The sequence below is a fragment of the Belonocnema kinseyi genome, chromosome 6 (genome assembly GCF_010883055.1).
Source record: "Belonocnema kinseyi isolate 2016_QV_RU_SX_M_011 chromosome 6, B_treatae_v1, whole genome shotgun sequence".
NCBI classification, from domain to species: Eukaryota; Metazoa; Arthropoda; class Insecta; order Hymenoptera; family Cynipidae; genus Belonocnema; species Belonocnema kinseyi.
In genome coordinates this window covers 118,691,368-118,705,585 of record NC_046662.1, presented here as the reverse complement: position 1 = coordinate 118,705,585, position 14,218 = coordinate 118,691,368, and the positions used below count along the sequence as shown (strand labels likewise).

Genomic DNA, 14,218 nt, shown 5'->3' with positions numbered 1-14,218 from the left:
ACGATAATAAAATATTGTTATCAAATAAATTTTTGTTTAATATTTAAAGTGTTAAAAATTATTGTTTGAATTTAAAATTAAAATTATAAAAAAAATTTTACCAACAAATTAATATATAAAAACGCGTGTTTTTTAATTAACATTTCGATTTTTCAAAAGAACTTTTGTGATTTAAAAAATACTATATACATTTTCAACGAAAATATCTTATCCAGAAGTATATTTTGTTTTAATTATTATTTTAAATTTAAGCAATAATGTTTAAATACTTCAAACATTTAAGAATTTATTTCTTTGGTATAAATATTTGATTATTTCAATTAAAAAAAAAAAAAATTTGTCAAAGAAAAATGCTTTCAGCACTTGTTAATCTTGAAATGTCTTTCTATAATACTTTTCTTTAAATTAAAAATATGATTTTTCGAGAAAATTTTTTTTTATAATGAAAAAAAGACTGTACCGAAAACCTGGATCAAGCTTCAGATCTGAAAAAATTCAGCGATGCGTACATGTCAAACTTTTCTAACCTCAAAAAATTCTATATATATAATTCCCCACTCCGACGCCCCGTACCGCATCTACGTTCATAATATCTTTGGCTAGACACATGATCCAACAAACCACGGTCCCGCCAATTCGATGCTCAAATACGTTCGACTTGGAGTGACTTGGAGTGAACCGACGCCCCAACACCATACTCACTGCATTGGCACGAATGGGAGGGGAAGCCAACTGCCGCACTCGATCCAAGATGTCAGAAAGGTCGGGTGCCCTAGGGCGCCGAATCTGATTATTTGACTTTTTTTTAATTCCGCCTGGCAGGACCATGCTTTGTTGGATCCTGGGCTATGATCCAACATGATCCAAGAAGCTATGGTCCCGCAACTTGGTGGTACGAAATACGTAAAGCCGCGTCTCGTAAAGGGACCTCCATGTTCGTTACCATGGCAGCGCAGAGACGCTTTTCTAACAGATTCAAATCATTTCGCGTCATATGTTGAAAAGCTGAAGTATTCCTGATTTAAGGTCTAAAAAGATTGATCAGAAAAAGTTATCCAGCTTAGGGGTAATATATGTGAAATTTGAAAATCTGAAACTTACACTAACCTAAAATTGGAGCGGACACGGCTTCGGATTGAGATAAAAAATTCAATGTCTAGGTTTGTAAAAGTATAAAAACACCCTACTGTGATATTTCAAGATATGGAGACTCTGAATGAGAATAACAAATTTTTGATCAAAAAAAGTTATTTGGAGAAAATGACATTTTTGTGTGATGGTGTCGCAGTGTAACAAACTGTTTATCATTTTTTTGGTTCTGAAAATAATTAAATGGGATTATTTGTACATTAAATTAGACACCACCTGAAATCACAAAAACATCGAAAAAAATGATAAAATTAAAAAAAAATTAAGTTTTAGGTCAGGATGAAACTGATATTTTACTTCAATTAAGTTCCATTTTTTCATTTCAGTTATTGAAACGCTTAAGAAGAGAAGTAGTACTTGTAAAACTTCCGAAAATTACAAAAATTTAAATAATACGCTTAATGGGGGTCCAGTGCAGTAAGTCATAAATTTCATAAAAATTGTTCATCATAAAAATATATTTCGTATTGCATTATATTATCTTATAGTAATCACAATAATTTTCAATTATTAATTGATAATTACAATCATTATAATTAATGATTTTATTTTTAATCATTTATGATTAATTTTTATAATAGATAAAATAATAAAAACATTACTTTAGCAGATTTTATACAATTACTGGAAATGATTGATAATAAGTTCAGTAATGAAAAACACACAAGAAAATTTGTATACTTTCATTGTTATTTCCATAATCGGCAGTGTGCATAGTACGGAACTATAGTTCTACGAATATTGTGCAAAGCACTTACAATTTTTTAATAGCACGCTTTTCCCGTTTTGAAATTCATTATAAATATAAGTGACATGTTTCTGATTTTCATTCTAGCTTTATACTATATTATAGGGCTCAGGGCCCTTTGACACGATTACAGACCCGCGTGTTGCGGATATGCGTAAGTCGTCAGTTGTGAAAATAAAGATTTGTCCGTCCATGGAAAAATCTCTGAATAGCGGTTATTTGAATGTGCGATTTTATTTTAGTAGAAAATTTGATGTTTTTCGTATGATAGGCAAATGCATGCAGCTAAAGATAATTATAGAAGAATAACGGCGACAAATTAAATACATTATTCAATGTTTTGATAAAAAGAAACAAGCATATGCCAAATCAGCTGATTTATCTATCAGAGTTCTTTGTTCATCAGTTTGGGTGTTTCCTATTTTGTAGCGCTTTTTCAACAAAATAATATTTTTTTTGCACAGGAGGTAAGTGTTTTTGACATTCGTAATATAATAATATTATGTCTTTGAAAGGATAGTCTGAATAATTTTTACGGCATGTAATTTCAAAAGCGTAGCCGACATAACCTCTAAAGTACATTTAATGTGCTGGCTACGCTTTGGCAGACATGCCGTAAGACTTATACAGACTAATTTTTGTAAAGGCATAATATTATTATGTTACGAATGTCAAAAAAACTTACCTCCTGTGTACAAAAATATTATTTTGTTGAAAAAGCGATACAAAATAAGAAACACTTAAACTGATGAACACAGAACTTGGAGATGAATTAGCTGATTTGGTATGTACTTGTTTCTTTTCATCAAAACCGCGGAGTACTAATAAGGAGATCAATCTCCGTACATACGTTCTGACCGCGGTAACTGTACATTTACTGCGTTTAAGCACAATGCTCACAAGGAAGGGGACATGCGCACTTTGATTTGCTATCTCCTTTTCTCCTGTGAGAAGTGTACGAGTAAGTGCCAGTGCTTGACAACCACAACAGCATATTACCTAATATTATACTGTCACATCATTCAATCTGCACATTTTATATCCTTTAATGATTACAATTAAATCTGTATGACCTACCCATACTTTCCAGGTCACAATCCGTCAATTTAATTTTGTACAAAAACACAGAAATAAATAAGCAAGTATTTTGAAAAACTCAATTGACAATATTTACAGAAACATAACCTCAGTTTTTAGTTGTCATTCAACACGGCACTCACTCGTAAATTTCTTGCGGGAGAAAAGGAGATAGAAAATCACAGTGCGCATGTCCCCTTCCTTGTGAGAATTGCGTTTAAACGCCTAAGTCTGGCAGTAAATGTACAGTTACCGCAATCAAAACTCGAGACGCTTTGTACAACATGATCGGTCTCCTTATTATTACTCCGTGATCAAAACATTGAAAAATGCATTTATTTCATCGCCGTTATCCTTACATGTTATGCATACTATCAACTGATGACTTGCTCAAGTCCACAACCTGCGGATCTTCAATCGTGTGAAAGGGCCATGATTATTTCCAATGATGCCAATGTTGGCACCAAGTGCTACTGCGCTTGCGTTGGGGGGCGCGATTCAAAATTACATTAAAAAACAATTCTTCTAATTTAATTAAATAATTATTAAAATATGCACAAGAACGTATACAAAATGTATCACTTTTGATTCCATGCAAGAAAAAAGTTTATAACTTTTATTTTATAAATAACAGTTTATTTTGATTGAATTTCAAAGACAGACTTATATTTCACGAAACATTTTTTAATAGATTTATTTTTTAACTTACCATATCATATTTAGCAGCTTCATGTATAGAAGTTAATTGCAGAAAATTATAGTAATAATATTTGAATTATTCTAAAAAAAATGTCAGCAAGTAAAAAAAAGCATAACTACAATGCAATCGTGACAATTGATGTATTTATAGCTTATATGATTATATAAATTCCGAGAAAAATAAATACTAAATATTAAAAACTGATAAATAATTATATTGAATCACTTTTCCAGGAAATTTCTTTTGAAATTAAATGTTTTGTAAAATATAAGTTGCTCTTTGGAATTCAATGAAAATAAACTGTTATTTATATAATATATGTGTTATAGTTTTGTTTTTTTCTGAAATCAAAAGTTACACAATTTGCATATATTCTCGTACATATTTGAATAATAATTTACTTAAATTACAAGAATTGTTTTTTAAAGTAATTTTGAATCGCGCGCCAAGTGCAGGCAACCAGCGCGCAGACCTGACCCAAGCGCAGGGTGCCAATTTCGACATCATTGATTGTTTCTGCTGTGTTCTTGCTACTTACTTGACTTACAAACCTTGCCGTTAATATTACATGTTGTAGCCGTAGCCCATAAATATATAGATAAATAAGTAGAAAACTATTCTATTGATTAAAAAACTATTTCTACGATAAGTAACTTTTATTAAAATGGAATGTTCAATTATTGCCTAGCCAAAATAGATTAATGCATTTTTCTTACAAGCAATAATAAAACTTTTGAGTGATTTGAATTGTACAGCACCCTTGGCAAACAAGGTCAAAATAATGTAATAATCTCCATGCAGCTTTTTAAGAAAAATATAGGCTCCAGATGTATGGATAATTCATAGTTACGACGGTTTCACAATGTCAGAAAAATCAGGAAAGATAACCACTAGGTTTCATCCTAGTCATGGACACAATATCATACTTTGGGACGATAATACGGTAGCCTTTCGAAAAGCCAGTTTTGCAGACGCACTGACATTCAGTGAAAAGCCCCTGCAACCAGGTGAAATTTTCTTACTGGAAATTGAAAAAGACGAAAGAGGATGGAGCGGTCACATGAGATTGGGTTTGACGCAAATGGATATCACGATGGTAGATAAAGAAGGTTTGCCACAGTGGGCTGTACCAAACTTGGTTAAAACGGGCAATAGCTGGATATTTGCAATTACCAAGAGTCGTAGTATTTGGGATAGTTTTGAAGGCATCGCTGGATCTGCATATGGTGAGAATTCACTGTTAATTTAGGGTTTTTAGTTAATTAATTTCAATGGACTCGCAAGTTTCAGTAAATTTACATCACCTTGCCTAGTGCGATTTCATTGAGATTTCGTTTAGATTGCCGAATAGAGGCGTCACCTTTATTTTGGCAGGAAAATTTTTTGTTGGCATCAAACTATTAGAATCTTTAATTGGATGATAAATTAATCGATTTGATGAGGCAAAATTAAAAAAATATTGTTAAGTTAGTTACTATGATGCAGGACAGGGGCGTCTACTGTTATTTTGCTGGAAAACAATAGTATTTCTGCGATAAACTATTAGAATCTTTAAGGGCATGTGATACTTAGAAAATTGTCGATTTTACCAGTTTTAGGTTCCTTCGGCTTTTTTTTCTAGAATAATAAATATTTTGTCTTAATAATTTGGAAAATGATAGCGAATATGCTAACGGACGTCCCCACACACTTTTTTTGTAGGTTAATTCAAAAAAGTTTTAATTTATCAAAATGTGATTAATTTGCATAGCGCTTAGGAAATAGTATCGATTTTTTCAGTGTTAGATTCCCCGGCTTTTTTCCTAGGATAAGAAATATTTTGCCTTCAAAATCTGGGAAATGATAGCGAACATGCTAACGGACGTCCCCGCACACTTTTTTTGTGTTTTTTTTTGTCCAAAATTTTTTGATATTGCTAACAATGTGCGTATATATTTCGAAGTTATGTGTGTTACAATTCACCCGACCGTTAATTCCAAACTACACAATATTTTTTAACGAAAACTTTGAACTTACAAATAAACATAGTAACTAATCTCCCGGAACTAACTTTGTTTGCAGGCAATCAAAAAAGTTTATTTCATAAATAATTTCCAGATTATCGGAAAGGCAAAGATGAAAAACGACGTAACCTCAAAATAATGTATATGCATAAAATTTTTATTTAGCACAATACATTTTTTTTGTTATTATCCTTCAAAAAAGGGTCCGGGGACGTCCGTCATGATATTTTATAGCATCTCCTAATTCAGTTTTTAAAAATTTTCATTTTTGTGGAAAAAAGGCCTGGGAAACTGTAAGTATTGATATTGATTATTTTACAGACTGTAACCACCTATCTCACGGTCGTGAGACGTGGTTGTGGCTGAAATTTTACCGCGATTTCGCTGGGAGCGGGTGCACTTTTCCAGATTAGCACCCGCTCCCGGCGAAATCCTGTGGTTGTCCTTATGACAAATTTTTAATTATATATGTATTATGATATATCGTAACATATCCATATTTAAGATATCGTAGTAGTTGCAGAAAAATACTGTTTTTCCGGCAAAATAACAGTAGACGCCCCTATTCTGCAATTGCACCGAGATTTTTTTCTCTGTTGAATCCTCACATTCGTATGTCGTGTAACAAATTCGGCACCTCGTGTACTCGACAATTAACATCATCCCTATTGTAACGTTTGGCAGGGCAGGGTTGCGACTAATACTATGAGAGCGACAAAGATGGTTGTAAATCACTCTTAGGGCAGCATTGTGTCTGGCCATAACTCGTGTAGGAAGGCACCCGGATAGTATGTGTTATAAGTCCTCGGATTAAACATGACTAAGTTAGAAACGAGACGGTCCTGGCACACGGAAATAAAACCCACTGGCCTAAATTTAGTCTGGATTTTAAGAAAGCAAATTTTAATTTCTCGTTGACAATTATGTTTGAAACGCTTCCAAATGGCGGATATTTTACACCTCCGGGGAACGTACCTGGAACGTTCCGAAGGTGCCCGCGGAACGTTCCAGGAAGATTCCGTGCTATTAGGATAAGAGTGATTTTTGAGCTTAAAAATATCAACTCAAATTTTTGGGCACCAGCCCTTGAAGTAAAGAACAGATCCCTCTTTACCACATCAAGATGAGTTTTCCAACAAAATATTTTACCGAATATTTTAATTTCAACAGGACCTCTCATTTTTGGGCTTCTCAAGAACGCCAACTCATTTTTGTGATCTAAGGCTTGACGTTAAAAAAAACATCTTTTCCGCAATAAAATCAAGAAGAATATTATAAATGGTTAAGGAGTCCCCAAGGAATAATTTCCTGAAAATGGCTTTGAATTTTGGAAAACCCCAATTCTCACATAATATTTTTTAAAATGTATTTTTTGTCCAAAATCATATATTACATTCTCATCAGTGAAGGTATTAGATTTGTGTAAAATTTGACCCCCCCCCCCCACAGTTTTTGTCAAATGTCCACGTTTTGAGACCCTCTGAAACTGAAAAACAGGTTTTTACGAATGTGCCTGTATGTCTGTCGGTCTGTGAACACGATAACTTTCGAAAAGATTAATCTATTAGATTGCCCTTTGGCACACTCGTTTAGTGTCCTAAACTAAAGGTCAAGTTCGTTAGCCAGCCATTTTGGATACAAATTCAAAGTGGGCACAATTTGAATATTTTTGAGACCACTTTTTAAAAAATTTTAAAATTATCTGTACGGTTATTTATAGTATTCAAAAAGTTTAACAATTGATCCTAATGACTTTTTTTTCGAAAAATCAAAAATTACCAGAGTTAGAGCATTTTCAAAATCCAAAAAAACAAATTAAAATGAACATTTTAAGCCAAAAAACGCATGATACGAAAAAAAGTTAAGAGAAGAAAAACGTTGATTTTCGAAATCCCTACAAGCTCATGGTAACAATTTTTTTAATTTGGTCGAAAAGTTGAAAATTCCAAATTTGATCGTACCAAAAGTTTTTGAAACCACATTTTTTCAAGATTTAAAAATTCTATGTACGGTTGTTCATAGTACTCAAAAACTCAAACAATTTATCCCTATGACTTTTTTCTATAAATAGAAAATCATCAGAGTTAGGGGATTTTCAAAATAAAAAAAAAAAACAAACTAAAATGAACATTTTAAGCCAAACAACACATGATATGAAAAAAAGTCAAAAGAAGAAAAACTTTGCTTTTTGAAGGCCCTACAGGATTGTGATAACAATTTTTTTAATTTGGTCGAAAAGTTGAAAATTCCAAATTTGATCCTACCAAAAAAAAAAAATCCACAAATTCCATTTTTTGGTTAAACTATGAAAGATACGAAAAAAAACGAAAAAGCTCAAATTATACGCACTGGGAAAAACTGCAAATTCATAATGAATCACTTTTTGACACAAGTTGCGAAAAAATAAACAAACTAAATGTGTGGAAGACGGTACTCGGTTCAAGAGTACTTATTTTTGTTGATATTTGTTAGTAGTTGTTCTCATGCATTCATATACTTCAAGCAGTTGTTTGAGTAGAATTAGTATTTAAGAAAAGAAATATTTCTGAATTACAATAGAAAACTGATTTTGTTATGAACAAATTAAGGCTGTAGCTTGCTTTTGTATCGAACCCATGTCCAATAATTTGTTTACATTATTCGTTGCGGATTAATCTTTTTTTAGTAAAAAATTTAGCTATTGGTTCAAAGTTCAAAGTTTGTCACATTTGTTTACAATACTCAAAAGTTACTGCGATCGTGCAGAATTCGGTTGGGGCTCGTTTTTTTGAAAACAATTATTTAAATTATGAATATTGAGAATATGATTTTCACTTCAATTACATTGTCGTTGACAATAGAAAATATAATTGTAATTATTTTTACAGAAAAATTACAAGGATAATTAATGTTTTTGCTCATTTCTTAATGTTTCTTTTTAAAATTGTTTAACCTTGTATTTCTATTTTAAACAATTGAAAATATGAGTTACTCCTGTACTATCTATTAGAAAACATTAGAATTATAAATATTTTTGGAATTTAAAGGAGTTCAGAAAATTTGAAATTTTTTTTCATCCTTCATATCTTTAAAGAAAACGGAGTTTACTAAGAATATCTTTCCGATGACTTTATTCTGTGATGCTTGGTAAATTTCCAAGAATTATTGATTATTTCAACAATTTCTGTAAACAAATTCAGAGTTTGCCTATTTTTGAACGAATAAACTTTTCGCTACTATTTCGCTATTTTTCAGCGAATAGGCTTTCGGCTACTATTCAACGAAATGGCTCAATTTTTTAAAAAGAATTAACTAATTATATCTTTCCAATAAATTTTTAGTATGATGCTTTGCAAATATCCAAAAATTATCAGTTATTTAAACAATTTTTACAAACATTCAGAGTTCGGTCATTTTTCAAGGAATAGGCACAATTTCTCTACGGAGTCAACTAAGAATGTCTGCGATTACTTTTTTTAATGATGATTTGTAAATTCACAATAATTATAATAATTTAAATAATTTTTATAAAGGAATTAAGATTTTGGATTTTTTAAAAACAAATAGCCTCCATTTTTTACAGAATTAACTATGAATATCTTTGCAATCACTTTTTTGTATGATACCTTGAAAATTTTTATTATTTATTAATCATGCAAAGAATCTTGATAAACATATTCCGAGTTTTTCTATGTTCAAGGGAATAGGCTCGATTTGTTTATGGAAGCAACAAAGTATGTATTTCCAATAAGACTTTTCAACATTGATTTGCACATTTATCATAATTATTAATTTTTCGAACAGTTTTCTTAAACATATTCAGAGTTTGAATATTTTTCGAATAACAGACACAATTTGTTTACGGAATCAACTAATATCGTCTTTATGATGACTCTTTTAGATGTTGTTTTGTAAATTTACAAGAATTAATGATGATTAAAACATATTTCATGAAGAAATACAGGATTTGGCCATTTTTCAACGAATAGGGTCAATTTTTACATAATTAAATACGAATATCTTTCCCATGACTTTTTTCTATTATGCTTTTAAAATTTTCAAGATTCATTAATTACAAGCCTAAGCCCACGGCTCCGCCCGCGTGCGGGATTTGTGGGGGTGGGGAAAAATCGACAATGAGTTCGCTAAGTCGCCAATAAAAAGATGCCTATAACCTGCCCAGGGACTGATCTATTACAGTACAAATTTCTTCGACTTTTCGTGTAGCGGTTCAGAAGTTATAAAAGAATAAACATAGAGTTTCGTACGTGTGAGCATGTGTGGGTACAAACTTTTGTTAATATGAGATTGTTGCAACAAATAAGAACAATGAAATATGTTCAGAATGATTCCGATAAACGGAAATTATAAAAACATTTATTGCAAAAGCAAGAAAATACAAAAAATTACAACCACGAAAAATGTGTTAGTTTAAACAATTGCACTTCATATTCACGTCGCTTTTCGACTCAAACATGCACCCCAGGATCGCCTTAACTTAAGAAGATGTAATAGTAATTTTTTGTTATAATAGAGAATTTTTAAATTACAATAACTGATAATTAAATGTTAACGACAAGTGCAATATCACACACATGCTCACACGTACATATAACTTGTACCCCCTGTTGTGCCTAGAATGAGCTTCGGACCAAAAAAATGTTGGGGTCGTTTTTGCTTATTTTTTGTGGACAAGCCTCCCACAAAATCAACTACAGTTTCTGCAACAAACTATTAGAATCTTTCATTGAATGATAAATGAGGCGATTTGAGCAGACAGAAGTTTAAAATTATTGTTACTTTTGTTACTACGATATCTTAAATATGGGTATGTTACGATATATCATAATGCATATATAATTAAAAATTTGTCATAAGGACAACCGCAGGATTTCGCCGGGAGCGGGTGCTAATCTGAAAAACTGCACCCGATCCCAGCGAAATCGCGGTAGAATTTCAGCCACAACCACGTCTCACGACCGTGAGATAGGTGGTTACAGTATGTAATGGAATCAATACGACGATCCGGCAAAAGTCTCGTGCATCCTGAGGACACGGAGCGACCCCAGGACGACCGCCTTATGCATTTTTCCCGCAAGTGTTTCAGCATATTGTTCACACGCAGGGATGCTTTTCAGACTACTAACCAGTGAAAGCTTGGCACCTCCAAGAGCGCCGATGATAAGGACGATTAGTTTGATAGAATATTCCGGGTACAATCGTCGCAACTCCCTTATGAGGTCTCTATACCTCTCTTTTTTCCATTTTCCTTGGCTACGATGTTTTTGTCAGCTGGCGCCGAAAATTCGATAACGAACATGGTTCGCTTCTCAAAGTCAAGAAGAACCATGTTAAGCCTCGAGTGTGCAACAGAAACAATTGTCGGCAATATAAAGTTCCAGTATATGGAGCACCTCTCATTCTTGACAATTGAATCGATTTCCCTAGGAGCATTTAGAGGAGCAATATTAAAGTTGATGCCGTAAGTGTGACAGAGATGGTAATATAGCACTCTTAGTGCCCCATTCTGCCTCTGGATTTAGGTTGTTCCCGCATGAGTTGGAAAACTAGATCAGACATGCCCAACCTGGAGAAATTCCCGCCAGCCACACATGTGGTAGACGCGTGCCTAGATGCTATCCTCTCCTACTCAAGCAGCACCGCAGATACGAAATATCTGTTAGGGTGCTTTGGGCGACTAAATTTTCAATATAAATTTGTAATGGTGACTAGAATTGCAATTATTTTATCTCAGCATGTTTACATTTATTTTCAAATAATGTTATTCAAAGGAGAATTGTACAAAGTATTTATTTATTTTATATTATAAAATATTTTAATATTACAGTTGTGACTGACTACTTTTTAAAGTTTAACAATATTGCTTTTGCAAATTCAAAGTATTTACAATTGAATTTTTCGAATGAACTAATCTCAATAAAAACTTATTGCAAACTGACGTCTGCCAACTTCCAACATTCTTCTCATCATCACTCACCTGTAAAACTTTTATTTTCTTTACAGCATTCCTATAGAAAAATACACCTGGCTGCTCTATAAAAAAACATCCTGCCTCAAAATATTACCTGTCGTGGTGATACGCAGGTAGTTGGACGATGAAAACTGTAAATTTTTAAACTTAAACATATCAACGTAGCAGGCTCAAATTTAATTTCGAATATTGTATTTAACACATATAATATTTAGTTTTGGTGGAGCATATCTCAATTTATTGATAAGCAATAGGAATCAGATTTTTTCATTATATTTCATTTCTGTATCGTACATTTCTACATTGTGCATGATGTTAATAAATTGTTATACTGCACTAAGTATCACCCAACATTTCTATACATCATATGCACAATGTAAAAAACGGTGACACTAAAATATTCAATAATGTGTATTTGTACAAAAAAGAAAAACTTTGTACAATTCTCTTTTTAATTAAATTTGTTGTCAATAAATGTAAAAATACTAAAATAAAATAATTAAAACTCTAGTCACTATTACAAATTTATACTGTAAAGTTAGTCGCCCCAAGCACCCTGTCAGTTTCGCGTATCTGCGGTGCTGCTTGGGTCTGAGAGGAGAGCATTAAGCACGCGTCTACCACCATTCTCGCTCTTCAGCCGAAATAGTGGTAAGCGCAAAACATGTGTGGCTGGCGGGAGTTTCTCCAGGTTGGGCATGTCTGAACTAGACAGTATGTGTACCAAATGCTCAGGGTGTGCATGGCATGCCCTGCAGCTATTATCGGGAATGTCTTTGCTCAAAATGTGGCGACGGTATGTTAAGGTGGTAATGACACCGTCTTGACATGCCAAAATAAAACCCTCCGTGCCAGACTTCAATCCGGGTGATTTAAGGAAAGCAAAATTTAGCTCATATGACATTGACTGATCCTCCACATTTCTGTGGAGGATGCCGTGCATTCTCTTATCGAGGAGCTGTTCACAGAAGTTTTTCTCTTGTGCTTACTTAATCCGGGCTTTCAGGAGTGAGTACTTAAGATAGATTAGATTTAATGCATTTTTCTCACTCCTAATACTGAAGTTAAGTCCGAGTGTTTCAGCAGCCTCCTCCGTTGCTTTGTACAGAAACGCTCCTTTGCCCACTTCTTCGTGCTTCCTGACGATTTTAAGAAGAGGGTCTCTTCCATTTGCGACTCTATGTGCTGTATCTATAATGATCCTGTTGTGATGACATTCGAAATTCAATATGTCGCGACCACCTTGACACCATGATATGTAGAGTCGCGGAACAGAAGACTTTAGATGCATGCTTTTGTTCATGTGCATAACCTTTCGTGTCCCGATATGAAGGGATCTGAGCTCGTTCTTCGTCCATGGTACCACTCAAAATGAATACATTACTACCGGGATGGCAAGCACGTTCGTTGCAGATGTTTTGTTCCTCGCCGACAATTCAGAATACCAAATCTGCCGGATGAGAAGTTTGTATCTGCTTCGCAGAGTATCATTTATAGATGACACATCCTGAATGCGGCTCTGTGGCGCGCCCAGGTATTTACAAGTCTCGCCAGCGCAAAGGTGTCGTATCATTTGTCGTAGCATTTGTCTAACCCAATTTCTATTTCCTTAGTATATCTTTCGACAATCCCTAGAGCTGGATGTAGTTACTCTTTCTTTTTAGCATAGATCTTAAGATCGTCCATGTCGAATCTAAAGCTTTCCGGTAATCAATCCAGGCCATCTATAGGTCACGCTGGTAGTATGCTGCATCTTTGCAGACACATCTATCGATAAGCAGGTTCTCCCGACATCCTGCTACGCCTTTCTTTGAGCCACGTTTTTCATACATTTCTTGTGAAAATACGGGCCAAATGCTGATGGGTTTAAGGAAACTTCTTCCACCAGAAGGTCTTGATACAATCTGGTCCCGGAGCGGAAAAGTTCTTCATCCCTGTTAATACTTTTTTCACCTCCTCGGTAGTGATGGTTGGGTATCCTTGATTAGGTGTTATGAGGGCATCACACAGCTCCTTGGAGCTATTTATATTTTCTGAGTATTCGTCCAGTGTATGCTGCACTTAATAGAAATTTTTCCAAAATATTTCGTCTTTTGGTCTTGTGATCAACCGTTGGTTTTGTTTTATGGTTCGCATCGGCCAAAACTCTCTCTGCATTATACACACAACAATTGATAGTCCAGAGGTCGGATTCTTCGGTAAATTGTCCACGAAGCTCGTCATCCATTTCAGCCAGATCTTGAGGCTCGAGATAAACATTTGTGTTGATGTTTATCCGGATCACAAAGCATCGCTCTTCCTCTATCGGATGCCTGCCTGGTTTTGGTCTTAGTGTCGCCTCTCTTTCTTTGTTGTCGGCTTGTTCTTGCAGTGGTAGAGTATGCGTTCCGCTTACATAGCGGAATATATATATAATTAAAAATTTGTCATGAGGACAACCGCAGGATTTCGCCGGGAGCGGGTGCTAGTCTGAAAAATTGCACCCGCTTCCAGCGAAATCGCGGTAAAATTTCAGCCACAACCACGTCTCACAACCGTGAGATAGGTGGTTACAGTCTTTAAAGGAATCA

The 14,218-nt window shown here is 34.0% G+C and overlaps 1 protein-coding gene across 1 annotated transcript in view; it reads left to right on the top strand.

The window, feature by feature from the left end:
• The first annotated feature begins 4,221 nt into the window (after positions 1-4,221).
• The window catches only part of LOC117174520 (neuralized-like protein 2), a 239,800-nt gene continuing 229,803 nt past the window's right edge, over positions 4,222-14,218 (top strand). The window contains exon 1 of the mRNA XM_033363713.1: positions 4,222-4,900. Coding sequence (XP_033219604.1) covers positions 4,537-4,900 — 364 coding nt within the window. The 5' untranslated portion in view covers positions 4,222-4,536. The remainder of the gene's footprint in view (positions 4,901-14,218) is intronic.